This window comes from Micropterus dolomieu, linkage group LG14 (genome assembly GCF_021292245.1).
Source record: "Micropterus dolomieu isolate WLL.071019.BEF.003 ecotype Adirondacks linkage group LG14, ASM2129224v1, whole genome shotgun sequence".
NCBI classification, from domain to species: Eukaryota; Metazoa; Chordata; class Actinopteri; order Centrarchiformes; family Centrarchidae; genus Micropterus; species Micropterus dolomieu.
The window spans coordinates 10,326,707-10,346,746 of NC_060163.1; the positions used below are offsets into that span (position 1 = coordinate 10,326,707).

At 41.7% G+C, this 20,040-nt stretch overlaps 2 protein-coding genes across 5 annotated transcripts in view; one reads left to right on the forward strand and one right to left on the reverse strand.

The window, feature by feature from the left end:
- arsg (arylsulfatase G) overlaps nucleotides 1–10,787 on the forward strand; it is a 13,361-nt gene extending 2,574 nt beyond the window's left edge. Inside the window, exons 2-11 of the mRNA XM_046069135.1 lie at nucleotides 985–1,224; nucleotides 1,681–1,916; nucleotides 4,804–4,918; nucleotides 5,437–5,583; nucleotides 7,258–7,463; nucleotides 7,567–7,647; nucleotides 7,782–7,890; nucleotides 8,789–8,909; nucleotides 9,027–9,117; nucleotides 9,729–10,787. Of these exons, the coding sequence (XP_045925091.1) occupies nucleotides 998–1,224; nucleotides 1,681–1,916; nucleotides 4,804–4,918; nucleotides 5,437–5,583; nucleotides 7,258–7,463; nucleotides 7,567–7,647; nucleotides 7,782–7,890; nucleotides 8,789–8,909; nucleotides 9,027–9,117; nucleotides 9,729–10,009 (1,614 nt within the window). The 5' untranslated portion in view covers nucleotides 985–997 and the 3' untranslated portion in view covers nucleotides 10,010–10,787. The remainder of the gene's footprint in view (nucleotides 1–984; nucleotides 1,225–1,680; nucleotides 1,917–4,803; nucleotides 4,919–5,436; nucleotides 5,584–7,257; nucleotides 7,464–7,566; nucleotides 7,648–7,781; nucleotides 7,891–8,788; nucleotides 8,910–9,026; nucleotides 9,118–9,728) is intronic.
- Nucleotides 10,437–19,611, reverse strand: LOC123983039 (WD repeat domain phosphoinositide-interacting protein 1-like). Of its 4 annotated transcripts, none has more exons than XM_046069137.1 (12): nucleotides 19,204–19,611; nucleotides 17,823–17,905; nucleotides 17,158–17,324; nucleotides 16,881–16,977; nucleotides 16,131–16,228; nucleotides 15,918–16,010; nucleotides 15,768–15,838; nucleotides 15,141–15,248; nucleotides 13,961–14,125; nucleotides 13,748–13,882; nucleotides 12,987–13,126; nucleotides 10,437–11,932 (listed from the first exon to the last, which is right to left on the reverse strand). In XM_046069137.1, exons 1-12 carry the CDS (start codon nucleotides 19,278–19,280, stop codon nucleotides 11,811–11,813), a joined length of 1,356 nt encoding a protein of 451 aa, XP_045925093.1. In that variant the 5' UTR covers nucleotides 19,281–19,611; the 3' UTR covers nucleotides 10,437–11,810. The 4 variants fall into 4 exon arrangements, with proteins under 4 accessions (XP_045925093.1, XP_045925092.1, XP_045925095.1 ...); XM_046069136.1 differs by having other exon boundaries at nucleotides 17,158–17,327; XM_046069139.1 differs by having other exon boundaries at nucleotides 13,748–13,855; nucleotides 19,204–19,610.
- Nucleotides 19,612–20,040: the final 429 nt, after the last annotated feature.

A 20,040-nucleotide genomic window follows, 5' to 3' on the forward strand; every position in this document is an offset into this window, starting at 1 on the left:
GCATAGAACTAGCTCAAGTGTGCGACCCAGTGGGCATTTAAAGGTTATACATACATAGTAGGCTACCTCTATGAAAACCAGACCTGGCATCTAACTGAGACTTATTTAGGTTTATTTGTCAAAATGTGTAGCCACACCCGGCCAGTAAAAAAGTGCAGCATCTAATTGGAACTCAGCTCTTAACTGAAGTTTTATAGTAAGCTAAACCCATTTCATTTAAGGTGTTTCCTGTTTATTTGTCTTTGTGTCTCGGGGTTCAATTTTGATCTGTTGCATAGTGACAGTTTGATGTAGCCTACAAGTTTTGCATGATATACTGGTGTGATGAAGAAGAAAGATGCATTTGATAAATGCAAACAACTTTGGACCAATCATGAGTCACCACCAGAAACACGTACTATCTCTGAAACCAGGTTATTAGGAGAAAATCAGTCAATGGTACTGATTATTTTAAATTGATATTGTCAGTATCTGATATAACTTGTCAAAACAATAAAACACTTCACACTGTCCAGTAGGACCATACATATATTTATATAATAACTTTAGGACTGTTTGAGATGTATTTCAGTTAATCTTTTTCAAAGACCTAACATTGTGATTTGTATCAGTACTAAACAATGTACTTTTGAATAAGAAGTATGAACACATTATCATCAGCAATTTGCCCTGTTTCAGTGTAAACTAAACCAAAGTTTGTAGGACTATTCAACACCTGTCAAGTTAACATACAGTACATGTGGCAAGTTATTTTAGTGTATGATTGTTCTGCAAGTCCAAAAATAAGATATCTACTATTTTTTTTTATTTGTGTGGTATAATGTAGTTGTTTGGCTACAACTTTTGTGCAACTTTGACTTTTGCATTGTATTGTATACAATTATATTCATTGTGTGTTGGGCCCACATCTTAGGCCATAGCTGCTATGCTGATCATGGTTAAATGCTTGCCAGCCTAACCTGAAACCTTTGCAATCCACTGCAGATTTAGACTCAAAATGGCGGAGGGTTTCACCCTGTTCCTTCTGTCTGGGATGCTGATGTGTGGGCTGCTGCTCCACACGGTGTCCCAACATGGAGCCAGAGTTGATGAGCCCAGTAAGAAGCCCAATTTTATCATCATATTGGCAGATGATATAGGCTGGGGTGATGTGGATGCTAACCAGCCGGAAAGGAAGGGTAACAACACACCTTACCTCAACCTAATGGCCGAGCAAGGACTAAGGTATAGAATATATTAATTCATCTGTTATGTAGCTCTAAATTCAATGTCATCATTGACACTGATTTAAATTCTATTACCTCACCTCTTTGATATCATAGGAACCAGGGTCCTCATGTATAAATGCTGCATACGCACAAAAAGGTGACGTACGCTGGTTTTCACGCACACGTGGGATGTAGTATAAAAATGAATGTAGCCTTGCAGTCTTTTACACATAAGGCCCCAGGTCTTGTATTTTTAGTGAAAACATTAAATGGTAATGAAATTGTGATTATGTTTGGAGGAAGGTCGGTGTTTCAGTCTGGACATGGTGGAGTAACACTGCAGGTGAAATGTTAGGCCTATATGACCGCATGAGTATGACTGATCTATACTCTCTCCCTCTCTGACATTTACTTCCACTTGGCAACAAGGTCAAATGTAATTTCTCCTAAGAAATGTCCTAACTTTTTCCAGATTGACAGACTTCCATTCTCCTGCCTCGACCTGTTCCCCATCCCGTGCTGCTATCCTGACAGGCCGCTATGGCCTAAGAAACGGGGTGACTCATAACTTTGCTGTGGGCTCTGTAGCCGGTCTGCCACTGTCTGAAGTCACCTTGCCACAGCTACTACAGAAGGCGGGATATTACACCGCCATGATCGGGAAATGGCATCTCGGCCACAATGGACCATATGGTCCAACTAACAGAGGTAGGTGGGAGCTTGACTGTCATAACACAAAACCACCGGGGACCCAACCGAACACCACAGGCAGAAACCAGGCAGGAATTTACAAAAAGGTGTGCCCTCATCTTCTGAAAAAACATCACACCTTGCCTAACTTGAGAATCAATAGAGATTGGTTATGGGCATGAACATTTATTTTCCTCTAGGAATGGACAAATCCAGTTCGAGAGCAACACAATCCTATTCCTATCTACTGTTTGCTATGTTTTGTTTCTGTCACCTCTTTGGCATGATCTGTTAAATGATCACTAGCCTACCAATAAAAAAACCTTTTTTAGACATACAGTACGTGAGATTAAATAAAGTTATCTGACACCTCAGTAAACCCGAGGAGGTAGTGGCCTGCTACAAGCTACAATAGGATCATTTATAGAAGAGTGAGATGTAAATGAGAACAGACATTATGTGTTAAATATGGCAGCAGGGCTGTCACAGAAGAATTGCTGCATCGTGAATACAGTTTATTTAACAGTTGAAGGATATCAAACATAAAAATGAAAACATATTTGTATATGTCTCATGAAACGATGAGATATGAGCTAACACACACATTTCCATTGCACAAAAAATGTACCTTTCCAGGTTGGTGTTGTGGCGTCACTTTATCTAGGTCATTCCACTCACATCTAGTGTGTGAACAAATCCAGCCTCGCTGCAGGGAACAGACTACACACAACACAACTCCCTGCGGCTGTGTCTTGTGAGATGACAGACTTTCTCCTGACTTTATGCTACAGCTGACTCAACACCCACCCCGACTATAACTTACCAATCAAACACCCCCCCAGCCCCCTACTAGACAGACTTCCTGCCTCCTCCACCTCACCTCAAACAACCTTGGCCTGTGAATCGCATTATATTTGTATGCTTGTTACAACAGGTGATCCACACCTTAGCATTTTTAAGCGACTGGTACATCGGCCAAGCTTTCCTCTAGTATGCTGTACTCAGCCTCGTGTTAGACAATTTCCGGTTCATATAGTGCGACAGGGATGTACAGCTGGTGTGAAGGAAAAAATACTTGCACACCACCACAGGGACTACGGTTTGATCCGTAGTCGCTGTGCTTTCTGCTTGGGTTGGAGCCCCATCGGGCATAACTGGCTGGTTTTGGTGGGTGGAAAGCTAGTGAGGGATCATGGCAGGGTCACTGCAGTATTGACTCTTGAGGGACTTGCGCAGAGGTTGCTGTGGGATCTCAGTGGAATGGTATGAAGCTCAGGGCACACAGGCGCATTATGCCCTCCCAATAAAGTTCTACGCTGCAGATGGTGATTTGCAATGGCACAGTTCCAGGGTGTAACACAAAGTGATACCCCAGATGTGTTCCTTATTCCCCCCTCGTGTCCTGGATTGTTGACTACCTGACTGGCAGATCACAGTATGTGCGCCTGCAACACTGTGTGTCAGACATTGTGGTCAGCAACACCGGGGCCCCGCAGGGGACGGTCCTCTCTCCCTTCCTCTTCACCATCTACACCACAGACTTCAACTACCACACAGTCCTGCCATCTTCAGAAGTTTTCTGATGACTCTGCTGTGGTTGGATGGATCAGCAAGGGTGACGAGGCTGAGTACAGAGCTGTGGTGGTGGGGGAAAGACTAAGGAGCTGGTTGTGGATCTAAGGAGAGCCAAGGCACAAGTTACCCCTGTTTCCATCCAGGGGGTCAGTGTGGACATTGTGGGGGATTACAAATACCTGGGAGTGCACATGGACAATAAACTGGACTGGGCCAAGAACACTCAAGCCCTTTGCAGGAAGGGCCAAAGGCGTCTCTATTTTCTGAGGAGGCTGAGGTCCTTCAACATCTGCAGGACGATGCTGAGGATGTTTTATGAGTCTGTGGTGGCCAGTGCTATCCTGTTTGCTGTTGCATGCTGGGGCAGCAGGCTTAGGGTAGCGGGCGCTAACAGACTGAACAAACTGATCCGCAAGGCCAGTGACGTTGTGGGGGTGGAGCTGGACTCTCTGTCGGTGGTGTCAGAGAGGAAGATGCTGTCCAAACTACATGTCATCTTGGACAATGTCTCCCACCCACTCCATGACGTGCTGCTCAAACACAGGAGCACTTTCAGTGGAAGACTAATTCTGATTCTGATTAAGTGGTCATGTTGTCTCTTGTGTTAGTATAAGAGCCAAAAAAATGGTTTAAACTAGTGCCAGTTAGATCACAGCACCATATAGGCACACATAGGTCTTTTATGGTAAGATCATTTTGAACCAAAAGCAAACCCCAAATTAAAAATGATTTCACATTTGTGAAATGAGCCAGGCAGACCAAGCTGAAGGACATTTGGATCACGTATAAGCTGTACTCCAGTTTAATGTAGGACATTGATAAGTCACAATACGAAACTTAAATCTCTAGAAAAACAGCAGGACTGCTCATTCCACAGTCACTATAGTAGCCGTCGCTGTCTGGAGTGGATGTAGATATTTCACAATTTTAACATAAAAATATGCAGATTTTACTATTTCAACATGATATGTTGTGGTGCAAAATTGTTTTTGTTATTAAAATTGAGAATGAAAAAACCCTTTGAACATTTGGCTAGGGAAAAGCCCAAACTGTGGCTGTATCAAAAAAAATTCTTACTTTAAATTACTTTGTCAAACAACTCTTTCAAAGCTCAAAAAGGACTTTCAAGCTCAATTTCTTACTTATAATAATAAAACATTATGTGTTATTAGTGTTATCATTAGACATTTTCTAGGTAACAATGTGTGTTTGTATATGATATATTAGTTTAATAATGCTGCTTTGTCTGCTGGGAAGATGTTCTTATGGCAACATCAAGTAATCAACAGTTGTATTAATATTTACACCATGTTTATTGTCTCTTGGTCAGGTTTTAACTACTACTTAGGTATTCCTTACAGTAATGACATGGGCTGTACTGATACACCTGGATATAATTTGCCACAGTGCCTTCCCTGTGACTCATCTGGACCTCAAGTCATCAGGTCTGTGTTCCTACTTAAACAAATATGATACTCAAATATCATAATGAAAGTTGTTCTATTGACAAATGTTGTACAAAGCATCAGAGAAACTGCAGGCTTTTCTTAAATATGAGATTGAGTGCATGACATCGTTTTTAGGGGATTGTATATTATACCTTTGTCCATCCTGGTATGGGCACTTTACTTTTTAAGAGAAACTAAAGGATGTTTGTGTTGTTTATTTCTTAACTTTATAAGATTGTAAAACGTAGAAGTTTGATATCTAAGTAAAACCAAGGACGTTGAGTGCACACGTCATATTTTTATGTATGGAGCCATAACCAGCTTTTGACTTACCAAACACAAACGGACTCTGTTAGTGAACAAATTTTGCAAGACCTAGAGCTATAAATAGCATCAATTGTTTCCTTTCTGACCAGGCCATACCAACTTCCCATAACCTCCCCAACCCTGTAACTACTTAAGAGCCTCATTCACACCAACCACTAATGTTATTATGCCCTATTCTCATGGTCTAGATTGACGAAGAGTGCACATGGAGGCTGTTATTCCAAGGTGGGCCTTCCTCTGGTTGAAAACAGCAGTATTGTGGAGCAGCCACTTGACCTGTGGAAACTAACAGAACAATACAAATCCGCTGCAACCAGGATTATACGCAAAGCAAGGTCCAATACACCTGCAAACATACACATAAGACAGTTATATAACTCTGTTGATATTTGTGTTATGGAACAAACTATTTATACAACAAACTAGCACATTTGTCATCCTTTCTCATATTTGACAAATTAATTTTTCATTGTGCAATCCAGTTTGTCAAGTGTGTCAGTCTCTCTCTCTGCAGACAGTGTGTATGAGGGGGAAACCTGAGAATTCAAATGTGATATGCTCCGGAAGAGATGAAAGAGGAAATTAATTGTTTTTGTCAATAGGGGAATGAAACACTCACTCAAACACGGTGTGGTAAATAAAGTCCACTGCACTGTTGTCTTCCATGACAAGTCAGACATTTGTAGACTTTATTCTGGAGGCTGTGTCCCCTACGCTAAGATCATACTCCATGTCCTTATACAGCACTACAGTCAAGAGAGTCTGTTACTGTTTCTTTACATTATGATCTCTCAGTCAGTCCTCTCGGTTTATTTATTGCTTGGAGTCTTGTTTTGTTTTTGCCAGTGTGCATTATCAGTGGAGAGATCTGAGCAGTGATCCATCATGTGAGATTATCATCTGGGGACATACTTGTACAGACAGGAGAGGAGAGAAGTAAGCAGCGGGTGCTAATATTTGTAACCACCTGTAGGTCATTGCCTTTCAAAGGCATGCATGTGCCCACAGGCTGGAAAATGAGGTCCACAAAGCAGAGCATTGCCAAAGTTTCACCACCAGTATGTCTGTCCTCAATGTTTAGCATGTTCAGAATCAGAATCAGCTTCATCGCCAAGTAGGTTTACATATACAAGTAATTTGCTTTGATATAGGAATATGTCACCCATGTGCAAGTGTTTTTCATTGTTTTTGGACGATAGGGGAGTTCAAAGGGTTTTTATTATTGTTGATACCAAAAAGACCTGGAGCCTGGGAAAATGAGTTGCATGTTTTAACCCTAGATCAGCTTATCTGGAATCTATCTTTGTTAGGCCTGGTTTTCTTTTTGTGGTGTTTATCTAGTTTGTAAAACAATGTAACAACTTGTCCAAACTAAATGAACTAAATGTTATTGATAGTAGTACAATACAGAAAGTGTGTGTGTGTGTGTGTGTGTGTGTGTGTGTGTGTGTGTGTGTGTGTGTGTGTGTTTGTCAGTGTTGGAAGGACAGGAGGAGGGCGGCAAACCCTGCTGTTTGCAGCTGTCTGTGAAAAGCATGCCTTCGGTTATCAGTCAGGTGCTGTCAAGACCTTAGTATGCAGGCTTTCAGTCAGTGAAGTCATTTTAAGTGACTAATGCTGTGTTCCAGATATGTCAGAGAGTTGGAAAGTCCACATTCCTACAAAGAAAGATTTAAGTGCTTCTATGCACACTTATGCCCAATGACTTCCACACAGGATTGTTTCCAACTTTAACAAAACACTTCAAAAAGTAGTTAAACCTAAACATTGATGTAATTATTTACATCCGTGTTTATGTTGCTATGACAAGTTAAAATGTCTGAAAGAAATCTGCTCTGTTGGGAAAATTATAGTGACGTGTGTTTGGAAACCAGTATGTGATTGTATGTTAATCAAAATCATGTCCTGTCTTTTTGCTTAACCGTAAATCCATTTGTGAGCAAGTATTGAACAGCACAGGTCAGCACAGGTTGTCTGACATGGTGTCACCTCATTAATTGTCTTTGCAGGGAGCAAGGACAGCCCTACCTCCTCTACATAGCACTGGCTCACATGCATGTTCCCCTAGCCCCTCCAGATGTTCCTGCCACCGCCCGTCGCCCAGATGACGGCAAAGTGTACACCGCCAGCCTGCGAGAGATGGATGACCTGGTGGGGGCGGTAAAGAGCGCTTCTGATGACACATACAAAGACAATACTCTAATCTGGTTCACCGGTTAGTCAGCTGGGTGGATCACATCTGTCTTTTTATACTACTAGTATAACTGTTACCCTAGACAAGCCTTTCTCACAGCCTTATGTGTGCGTGTTGTGTCTAGGTGACAACGGTCCTTGGGAACAGAAGTGCCAGTACGCAGGAAGGGTAGGGCCTTTCATGGGAAAGTGGCAGACCAGCAGAGGTATGAAAAGTGCGCATTCCATGCATGCTTTATGAAAGGGATTGATGTGTTCATTAAGTAGTGGCTGGAGCTACTGTACATTTTATTGCTATGAATCAACATTTTCGTGAAGTCATCTTTTGCCTGCGTGTTAGGTGGAGGCTCAGCAAAGCGGACCACCTGGGAGGGAGGTCACAGGGTGCCAACAGTAGCTTATTGGCCTGGGAGGATCCCTGCAAACACAACCAGCTCTGCCCTGGTCAGGTACTAGAATTTTACCAGTAAGCAGAGACTAGGCTGCTTCAAATTTCTTAAATACTTTGATGGATCCTGTGTTGACTTTATAGGCTCAGTGTGTAGGATTCAGTATTAACTAGTCAAACAATTAACTAATCAACAGTACCTGTCAGTATGTTAGGTGTCATGCCAAACAGATAGTCGGACTTTCCTGAAGAGCTCCATGATGCTTTTATTCTTTGTTACCTGGCAATGAAAATGTTGCTCTCATGGTGTTGAAAGTGCACTTGTGAAAATATGGTCACTCGACTTCCAGACAGTTAATCCTGACTTTTTCTATAGCGCTACCATGAGGTTGGCATGTGGCGTTGAGTGAAATGTCTCAACAACTGTTGGGTGGATTTCCATGAAATTTGGTACAGCCATTGACGCCCCTCTCAGGATAAATTGTAATCACTTTGGTGATGCTCTGAGTTCTCATGTAGTGCCATCAACATGTCAAAATTTAAATTTGTATAATAATTGGTTTATGACAAAATATCTGACAATTCCATCAGCTGTGTTTTGTATTTCATGCTAATAAGCAAGCGTTAGCATGCTAAGATGGTGAACACGATAAACATTTTACCTGCTAAACGTCAGCATGCTAGCATTGTCATTGTGAGCATTTTGCGTGCAGGCATTAGCATTTAGCTCAAAGCACAGATTCAGAGCCCTTAGTGTAGCTGTAGACAATGCTGACGTAGTCTTGGTTACATAGAAATAAATGCTACTGTGTAAGATTTTCTTCTCCTTTCATCTTTGTCTTTCTCTTCTGGTTATCAATTTTATCTAGCTCCCACTTTAAAGTTTCTTCATAAACACCATTATCTTAGCAGAGCACAAACTGAACACATCATGTCTCCTCTTTTATGCCCTCTTGCAGTGGTATGGACATCTTCCCCACCCTTTTGTCCCTGGCAGGAGTAACTCCCCCCCCAGACAGACGTTATGATGGCAGTGATGCCACAAATGTCCTCCTCCATGGTGAACAGACTGGTCATGAGGTACTAAATGGTTTTTGTTGTCAGTCTTTCTTTGGTTTCTATCGATCATTTCTTTGTATTATCAGTTGTGCATTAGGGTCTTGTTGCAGACATTAGTTCTTCTCTTGTTTTTTGTAGTTTCTCTTCCACCCTAACAGTGGTGCTGCAGGGAAGTTTGGTGACCTGCAGACAGTTCGAACAGGGAAACACAAAGCTTTCTACATGACAGGTACAGGTCATATGTCAGCAAAATGACAAATCTTGCTTATCTAACAGTGATGACATGTTTATTAAGACATGTCTGCAATGCTGCTTGTTATGCACTGCCACCATGGTGGATGATATGCACGGCTTTATGTCAGTCTATGCCTGTCTGTCTGTGCCAATGTATTTTATGAGCTATATAACTTAAAAGGCATTGTGATATCAGCTTAAATCTCACAGTGAAGCATCACACTGCATACATTTAAATATCTAAGTTTTTTTTTTTTATAGTACTATAACTCTTAGTGCGTTAGGATATTCAGTTCATGTTACTACTCAATCAGAAAATGACACATTCCAAACTTTAATAATAGCTGTAGCTGTTGGTACTATAAATTTGCCTGTTTTCATGCAAATCCATATTTGTTTAACCCTTTTTTTGCTGGCTCTGTCATTTGGTACACTAGGCAACTCACAAAAAGGAACTACATATAACAATATAATCTATGCTGTAATGTTACATGTTTTGAGTTCATGTAATTGTGTCAAGAAAAATAGTTTATCCATTTAATGTGGACAAGGCAAAATTGTGAAAAAAGGCTAATAAGAAATACACATGTCTTCTTTCCTTTGCAGGTGCAGCTGAGGCATGTGGCGGTGCAACAGGAAGGCAGCAGCTCCATGATCCGCCGCTGATATTTGATCTGGAGCATGACGAGGCTGAGGAAAAACCCCTGGAAGTCGAGGCACCTGAATACCAGGCGGTAGCAGAGAGGATTGCCCGCATGAGGGAGGAGTTATTATGGGACATTGCCACCGACAAGTCTGTGGCCACGGCAGACTACAGCACAGACGACTCAGCAGCGCCCTGCTGTGACCCCAGACAGGCTGTTTGCCGCTGCCACCCGCTGGGCTGAGGGTGGAATATCACACACTAACACTCAAACAACAGGCTGAAAGAGAAGCAAACAGATGTGGAGACAAATATCTCTGGATGTGCTCAGCTGTTTGTTTGTAGAATGTGTTGTTTGGGAGGTTCAATGTGCAGATGGAGATGTGCAAACAAGCAGGCAGCTGAACTTTGGCCAGCTGGTATTATGAGGTTTATAGTTTGGGGAAAATTTTATCTATCAGACATGGTACAATTTAGGAATCAATTTGTTGCAGTGTAACTCAACATTTTGAAAGTTTGTTAAATAACTAAAGTTTCAGGGAACAAACTGCTAAAATATGCAGAACTTAGCTTTATTGTTTTGTTGTGTATTTGATGAGATTTAATAGAGGATTTAAACATGAGAGATGTAAATTATGTTTTGTTTTTTTAATCAAAACTCCAAGCAGAGGTTGAATCACTTCTCAGCTTTAATGAATCTCTGGTGTAAATGTCCAGTATTGAACAGCTCAATGCAGCATAGGGGTGTCCTAACAGTGCCACCTTTTGGCAAATCAAATGGTATTACCATGTTACTTATTACAACAGTACTATATATAAATGTTATATATACATTATACACACAGTAAAAATCCTCAATATATATTTACGCATGGGAAGCCTATGCGTTGATGTGTAATACTTCAAACATTTTGCAAAAGAATATTTAATACATCAAAGTAAAAATGACTATGACTTACATGTTAACATACTGTCTTCAGCATCATGGAGTAAATAAAATGGTCTTCAGGATATCACTGAAATTCAAGGACCTGTAACTGTGTCACGTACAACTCACCATTAAGTATTTCACATTTAGCTGTTGACTGCTCCTCCCACAGAGCTTCCAGATATATTATCAGGTTACATTTGAGACTGCGCCGGTTTTTAGTCTCATCTACTGCTACCCTAATTAATATGACAGCTGCATCTGCAAGTCATGTAATACTTTACTGCGTGTATCGTAGTTTAAATAGTGTACACTTACAACATCTTTTCCTTTCATGAGTGAACTACTGCTCTCCTTTCCTGAGGTGTGACAAGTTTAATGCCCATAATGCCCATTCCTGAGGCCTGACTAACAGAAATGCCCCTATTATAGATTTTCAGAAGTCTTGTAAGTGACAGAAAACATGATCTTAAGAGATTTTGCTTATTTCATCATATTATTGTCTGGTTTCACTTGGCTGTAGACGCAGCTAAAATTAACTTTTACATGACATCTTGGCATCTCTCTATAGAGGGTATTTTGTGAATCTGGCCACTGGTTACTCTACAATGGCTGCAGGCCAAGCCCGCCTGTTTTCTCTACTACCTTGGTATATTCAGTCTGCTTATTAATAGTCTGCTGGACCAACCGCATGCTCATCTGGTCACTTCCATGATAATATTGTGCAACAATAACTTCACTATGTTGTCATTATTAAAAAAGAAGATGAACACTGTTTGTTAATGGCATAATATGGGAGTTAACAGTGGGAATCTTAGACGGTCTTTGAATATGTCTAAGAAAAGAGTTTAAAATGTGTTTTTAATGATGAGTGGACAATCCACTCTTTTTTAGTGTTTTTTTTATTCTTTACAAAAGTGAGTGGCAGGACGCAGGATACAGAAACACCAGGACGTAACGTTCTGGCAAGAATTGACCCTAGTCCAGCAGGGGTACGTGTGGAAGGGTGGGGGTGCCACAATGTCTCAACACAGGAATATTTTTGTCCACCTTCCCTGCTTGAAACAAGTGAGTCTGATTGTTATGCAGGGATCGGATGTTTCGTGGGGTGGGGGAGTCAGTTACTCTGGTTGCCGACTGGAGGAAACTCATTCTCGTCATCCAGACAGACGGGGCCCTCAGCGAACTCGTGCTCCGGGATGACCTCGCCCTTCTGGGCTCCACCATCCTCAGAGTAACCTGCGAAGAGAAGGGACGAGGAAAAAACGCTGTTGAATCCTCATCTGCCTCCACTGGGAACCATCTATTGTCAACCGCTTATTCTGCGTACAGGGTCGCAGGGGGCTGGAGCCAATCCCAGCTGACATCGGGCAGGTTGCATCGCAGAGCCACACATAGACAACCACTTACACCTAAGGACAATTTCGGAGACACCAATTAACCTAGCCTCCATGTTTTTGGAGGAGGAACCTGGAGAGAACCCACGCGGACACCATGCAAACACACAGAAATGCCGGGGTTTGCTTGCGGTGAGGTGACAGCGCTCACCACTGCACCACCACGCTGCCACAACTGGGAACCCCTGTGTTTAATTTTTCTTGCATATGTTGCATATATGCAAGAAAAATTCTGTTCTAAGAGCTTAGATGTTGGCTCAAGACTAGATTCACAAAACCGACTTTATTATGTGCTTTAGGTTCTTCAAAGTTTATAAGATCATCTTTAATAAAGTGTTTTTGTTACTACTGGTTTACCTAGAAAGAAGACATTTTTAAATATTGCTTTCTACTTGATACGCCACACCTGTGAGGTGGATGGATTACCTCGGCAAAGGAGAAGTGCTCACTAACACAGATTTTGACAGATTTGTAAAGAAATAGGCGAGAGAAATAGGCCTTTTGTGTACATAGAGAAAGTCTTAGATCTTTGGGTTTAGCTTATGATGAATGGGGGCAAAAACAAAAGCCTTGCGCTTATAACTTTGTTTAGTGTAGTAGAAGTACTGCATTGATGCTTATTTACCGACAGATATGAGAATCGAGACATTCTGAGATAAAACTAGGAAAATACTTAAAATAACTTTAACAATGAGTTAAGATCACTTTTGTTTAGGGTTTTAGTTTTAAGTATTTCTAATATTATTTGCATAAGTGTTTTAACTTTAGAGGTCTCAGGAGATGCACAATAAGAGCTAGAATAATGTAGTTGGGTTTTAGAAGTTACTCTTAGGTAACCAGGTAAGAAGGCCAGTGTTGAATCCTGGAAAGGTTTTCATCAGTTTATGATACTGTACCCATGAGAGTGGTGGAGGAAGGCGGGGTTGAAGAGAGAGCCACAGTGGCAGCATATGATTGGCTGGCTGGCTGGGGAGAGACATCCTCCTGTTTCTCCTCTTCCTTGTCTTCCACCTGCTCCTCACTGAAGTCGAACAGCCTGCACGAACAGAGCAGACAAAGACTTAACAGCACCGTAACGCCCAACTCGTGATAAAACAAGCATAAAACAGTGTGACATTTTAAAGCTTCGGTCTGCAAGATTTTGATGTAAAAATACACCGTCGTCACAACGTAATTTTCAATGACAAAACAGATTACCATTGAGAAAAGAGTCCAATCTGTAATTAAGATGGATTTGCCTTATTTGTTAAAATTAAATCTTTGTGTCGCATATTGTCAATTAATTGAACATTTAATAAATTATTCAAAATTAACATTAAATTTCCATAAAAAGGTGAATGACCCCTCAGTGAAACTGTGTAACATTGTATTGACATTTAGTCGTCAAATTTCTGCATAATAAGGGACCATTTCTTTGACAAGTAGGTAAACACCTCTGTGCTGTGTACAGTTTACTTGTCATGTTAAACATATCCGACAGTTCAGGTACCTTTCAGTTGCATTTGTTACAGCTTAATGCTGTAGCTCAATGATTTTGTTGTAGTGCCAAAAGTACTTCAAAATCCCTAAATCTCTCCCCAGCTCAATATAAATATTTTAACAAAATTATTGTACCTTTTTGACACAGCATTTTGTTAAGACACTAAGACACACACACCTGTGCTTCTGGACCAGGACGCACTCGCCTCCATCCTGTGGATCCACATTATAAATGTAGAGAAACCCGTCTGAAGACGCCACCAGCAGGCGAGGGAGCTTCTGAATTCTGACAAAAGAAAAACACACACATACACTAGATGTGAATGACCTTACACATAAATACACCTCTTAAAAAACATCCCTGCCTTGTCTCTGTCTCGCTCTGCCTTACGTAGCCAGGGCGCAGATGTTCTTCAGGCCGAACATGTTGAGTCGTACGGTGGCGAAGGCTCTGTCCTGGTGCATCATGTCGGACACCTGGGTGGGCAAGTAGGTGCTGGCTGCTGTGAACATTTTGCCCACATATGCTGACCATGTAGGAGACACCTCCTCTTGACTGGAAGGAAACAGCATGGTACAAACAACATCGATAAATTTCTGGAGACTGAATTTCACGTAGTAAGCCACTTAGTTGAATTTCCACTGAATTGCTTTACATCATACTGTACTGTAAATACAGCAGAGGGTGCTGAAAGACAAAATGACAACAGGGAAATCACTTCTAATAAGAGAAATTGTAAGTTGGACAAAAGCATCTGCCAAATTAATATAATGTGATATGATGTTCGGAAGCAGGGCCACGCCTCAACCAGACCTCCAATCACCTGTCAAGGCTACATATATCCGCTCTGCTCAGCCTGCCCCGCTTGTTTCAAATTGCTTGACCCACCCTCCCTTGCCCTTCCCTTCATCCATTCATCCCTGCACACATCCACTCATCCTCCATTCCCTCCATCCTCTCTTCCTTTATCCCTTCATCCCCCATCCATTCATTCCTCATCCCATCATCCTATCATCCCCCATCCCTGCTCCCCTCATCTCTTCAATCCTTCATCTCATCATCCCTTCATCCCCCTATCCCTGCTCCACTCAGACTTTCATTCCCTCATCCCATTATCCCTTCCTATTTATTCAGGTGCACAGCTCTCTCATGTCTCATCTAGGTTCCGTCTGGGTACTTGAAATAAGCTCGGGTGAAAATACTTCCGAGATGAGTCTGATCTGCCCGGTCTTCTGTACACCCTCTCAGACCAGCCTATCAGACGGCATCCTTCTTCCACCATCACCCTTCCCCTCTATATGCATTAATCCATCCTCCATAATCCATGCATTCCACATTTGCATGTACCTCTAAATCACACACTGTTGTGGCGTGATCCTTGCTAGTGAAGTAATGTTAATCCTCAAAAGGAAAGCATAAAAAAAAGTTTCTTTTGACAGAAAATAACTACAGCTACAGGTGAGACATACATACAATCACTCATCACTAACATGGTTTACTGTGTCAATTTAATCATTAATGGGTTCAGTCAGTAGAAACAAACTGTGTGTGTGTGTGTGTGCGTGTTTACCTGGGGCTGTGCTGCTCCAGTTTAAAGATATGGACTGTCTCAGTGTTGCTGGAAGCACACAGGAACTGGGCATCTGCACTGAAGGACAATGAGCTGATGCTAACATATCTGAAACCCGCAGATAGAAAAGGACAGAACAGTCAAGATTAAGTGTACTTTTTTATTGAAAACAAAAAATATAAGCATCTCAAACTCCAACACTAAATTAATGCTTTAGAAACAATTTGACCAAAATGTAGACTTTTGTCCAAGATTCTAAATTAAACCTGAACGCTGCTAAAACGTTGTGTGTAAAAACAGCCTCTCCATTGCGTCTGTCTAATGTTTCCACTATTCAGCTACTCACATTGCTGTTTTAATCACTGATACTCTGTTAGTGACACTGGAGGCCACACAGTGCATCCACAACTGCCATCTGTGACTGAGCAACAGGAGTGCAGTGTCTTACTCACCTACAACACTAACAGTTGAGTAACAGGAGGATCATTTGAACTGCTAACCTTTTGGTCACGAGCCCTTTGTTTAATCTCTGGCGTACAACCACCATGATTCATCTTGTCCACTGTCTGCCCTCAGCTTGCTTGCTAATGGTTTCTGATTGAACTAAATGAAGATATAACTAATGACCTTTTCATCCCTCGGCGGAATTCAAACAGTCTCTGTCCTTCAGGAATGCTGAACACCCTGATGACGGTGCCCTGTAGAGGAGAAAGGAGTCAAACAGAGGCTGGTTTGTGATAAAAGAGAAGGAGGGATAAAAAGGAATCAAGTCCTCACCTTCTCTGAAGCGCTGGCCAGTTTGGTGCCAGAGGCATTGAAGGTGAGGGCTGCCAGGGGACTGTCATGGGCTTGGATCAGCGTCAGAGTGCTCTAAAGGGGCAAACAAGTGCTTACTAATGACACTGAGCTGCTTGTTCCCATGGGACCTGAGACATGACAACAGGTGCAAATTTTCCTTTGCTGCTATGTTAGAGTTTAATGCGGCCTCACCAGGTTGTTTGCATCGTAGACAGTGATCTCTCCGATGGTGGCGCTGCCAGGGTACGCCAGGTAGGAGTTACTGTGGTTGACAGAGAGAGCGCAAAGACCTACAAGGGATTACAGAATAGATTTAGCTCATTTAGTTTCCTGTATTCTTTTTCTCCTTTTCTTGTCTTTTTTCTTTAAGACACCTAGTGGATCAGTCTTGCCAGTTGCTTAACACTAGAGCTACATATACACTATCTGTCCGGGTCTATTATTTGCCTAGTATCGTCCTGCTGGACCAATGAAAACTCCAAAATCAAACAAACAATGCATGTTTTGCTCTGTGTTCAACACAGTGACATTTTCTCACTGTGTCAGACTACATTAGTACTGTGCAGCCTGGCAAGTAGCTTTAAAGCAGCACTTTGTACAGAAATACGACATTCTTCATCTTTAAAATGGAAAGTTGAGTTCATAAGAAATAAAACACACACTTTTCAAATCTGAACTACAGCCTTTCTTGGTCTGGTACGACCAGTAGCTTTGCTGACTTTATGACTCCACTCTGTTTGTGTTACTGCTACACTATGTGTAATAGCACATACCTGTAAATGTCACTTGCGGCCATAGTGGCCTCTATTTAGCAAAAGTTACATAGTATTGCTTAAAGTGACATAATTTATAATTCTGCTCATGAGTCTATAGGAATTAATGTACACTGTGTTTATATGGTCTATATATACTGTAGGTGTCCCAATAACAGCTTGAGTTTACCTGAGAGGTTGGTCGGTGTGTTGAGCAGAGTCTTGAGTAGTTTCATGTCTTTGATATTGTGGATGTAGATCGACTCCTCCAGGCACACCACCAGCCGCTGAGGTAACAGTAACACAATAAGTGACAGTGAGATCACCATAACTCACTCTCTCTCTCTCTCTCTCTCTTTATGTATATACACACACACAAACACAAACATATATATATATTTGCACAAACCAGAAGCACCAACTTCGACCTATTACAGGTTATGGAAATATCTAATTCCTGGTCTTACCTGTCTGTTGAGCCTGACGGAGAGAATGTTGTTGGAGTAGCTGTAGTTACAAATCTCTGTTCCTTTCTTGAAGTGGTAGACGTTCATGCGCCGTGGCATGGACAGACTGACCACCACCACCAGACTGCTGGAGAAAAGTCGCTCCACTATATACACATCTGGACACTCTACTGGGGAAACGGACAGAAAGACCTTGGATGCATGCTTTCACTCAGAAAAGCATCGGAGGCTTCAACATAAGCTCATACAGTATATTCATAAAGGCAAATACAGCATCATCTCCTGCACTTACTGCTATCAGAGAAACTGTCAGACATAAAGAACTTTATTGAGCTTGAACTTCCTCAAACTGACTCAAAACTTTCTCTTTCGTTGTTGCTGTTGAGGATCAGAAAATTGGGTGTTCCTGTGTTTACCCGCAGCAGAGCAACATGTGCGGCATCTCTGAACTGTTGTATGACCACAGCTCACATAATCCTGTGTAGACTCCTATCACATTGTACTTATGTCACCTTAGGGAGGGGATGCTGGTGTGTCACAGTGTACTTAGTGTATGCATGTGGACAAATAATGAATGAATTATAAGACAAACATGAATCATGTGTCATGGGACATTACATACTTGAACTCTTTAAGACAACTGTAAAGTGTGCCGTCCCTCTTACCTCCCTCATGGATGCAGTCTAGTTTGTCCACAGCAGTGACTGAGAAGAGCCGGTAGCCAGTCTTGGTGCCCACTGACAGAGAGCTACAATAACAGCATAAACACAAAACATTTTACCAGCTACATCCGCCATTGTTACAAGGTTAAAGATTCTTTAATAAAACTATAGTTACATTTTCAATAACAGTGATCCAAAAAAATTATCCTGAAACAATTCCACATGCAATCCAGTCACATAGAAAAAACACGCACACACCATTACAACATAGTTTTTGTCATTTTAATTCACATAGTACTATTGTTGCAGTAAAATAATCCCAGAAACCTTTTTTGTTTGCTTATTATTACTACAGATTAGTGAATGGATTTGGTTAAAAGCAATCGCTTGCTATTGAAAATTATAGGATTATCCATGCACAGACACATGTACAATCTGTAGGATAGTGCTGCGTAAAACGGGGTGAAATCTATGTAATGGATGCTACAGTAAATGGCTCTATGATTTTTAGTTTCCATCAAGTAAAATTTCCAGGAAATGCTTGGTAGCCATATACATGACATGATATCTTCCAGACTATCATATCTTGTTTAGACAACACAGCCATAACGCAGCTTCCATTCACATCTGTTAACTGCCCCCCAAAGAAGCTCACTTTATCATGGCTGAAGTTGAAACAAACAGGATGACAAAGAGATAAGAAGGCCCAGTTGACTGTTTGGCCACCTGGTTAGTTTTACAATCAAGAGATGCAGGGAGATGTTTGTGTAAGGGGGGCAATACCTGTAACTGAAAAGTCAGTGAGTTCTCCTGGAGTTGTCTGCTAGTTTAGCCTTTAATAATCTCAAAGCATGTTACACTGGACACCTACAGCACAGGTGTGAGTGGTCAGAATTATTGGGGTGTCAAATAATGACACAGGAAGGTCCTGCTTGTAAAGCTGATTTCAATAATACCACGTTTACTCGTAATGGTAAATGTTTAGTATTAAAATGGAATAATGTATGGTGTCACAAATCAAGGACGAGGTAAGCAGGAAACTTGAATGAGACACTACACAATAGGCCTGTTTTCAATCAGATGTATTAAGGTGTGTCTTGTTACTCAACAGCCAGAAGTTTGGTTATTAGTTTAATGTGCAACAGGCCTTGGAGATTAACACAGTGGCCTACTTCACTTTCAGCTGGTAGAGACTAATCTAGAAGTTTTAATGAGGCATACAGACGCTTACAGAACGCACAAAACTGCTTGGTTGTTGCAGCTATAACGAAGTGACATTAAATAAACCAGAGTATATGTAAATGCGACTGAAAACAATTATGCAACAGTCAGGTGCATCAAGGAGATTGAGTTCATGCTGGGCCCCAGTCCGCGGGTCGCTTACGTGGTGTCCTGGTTAAACGAGGCACAGATGAAGCCTCGGTGCACCGCGGGGCCGTCCGGTACGTCCTGGGACTCCATCCGAGCAGCCAAATTCCCTCTTCTCTCGCCGGCCGAGGTCGGAGGCCTTGGGCTCGGGTCGATCCCAACCGGAACCCGCTTCCCCTCCTCCGCTCCCCGACTCCAAGCGCCACGCTCACACTCTTCAGGGAGAGGAATATCCGGGCGGGCTCAGATGGCACACAGTACTCACCGCGTGAACTATACAACCTGAACAGGAGAAAAGATCGACTATAATACCTCCTTACTGTGCCCTTTCACTTCGCTCAGTCGACACTGTTGTTACCATGTTATTAACTTCCAATATTCACACAGCAAAACAAAAACAGCTGATGGGTGGATGCGTCACTCAGAGGTGCATCACGATTGGCTGGCGGAAACATGTCAAACCTTCCTCTTCGGCGTTTCTATTGGTCGAGTTGTTAAAATCCTCTTATTGATTTGACAACATAGTTGTCAATCAAATAAGAGCCGCCTATATTGGTGAAAAAACGTTTAATTGGCCAATTGCACTTTCTGTCTTGTCACGAGGAATTGTTTTGATGATTTCATTGGATAAAAGACGGATCATGCATGCTACACGTCCGTGCAGCAGAGATGTTGAACTGCTAAACACTGCTATTGTTTATTTTTTACATTTGCATATGAGAATATTATGTTAGCTTACGTTTACGTAAATGTGTTATAGTTATATATTTTGTACGTTTAGATCTACGCAGCTTGCATTGTTAAACCTAAATGCAGATGTTGATCCCCCTCCCCCTAACATGTAATATATTTA

Bases quoted from the DNA above. Each gene is read 5' to 3' on its own strand.
- LOC123983039 (XM_046069136.1), bottom strand. From the start codon at position 19,280: ATGGAGTCCCAGGACGTACCGGACGGCCCCGCGGTGCACCGAGGCTTC. The intron at 14,126-15,140 runs GTAAACACGCAC...GTTTCCTTCCAG, and splicing joins CTGGAGCAGCACAGCCCCAG to TCAAGAGGAGGTGTCTCCTA. The intron at 13,883-13,960 runs GTAAGGCAGAGC...ATTCACATCTAG, and splicing joins AACATCTGCGCCCTGGCTAC to TGTATGTGTGTGTTTTTCTT.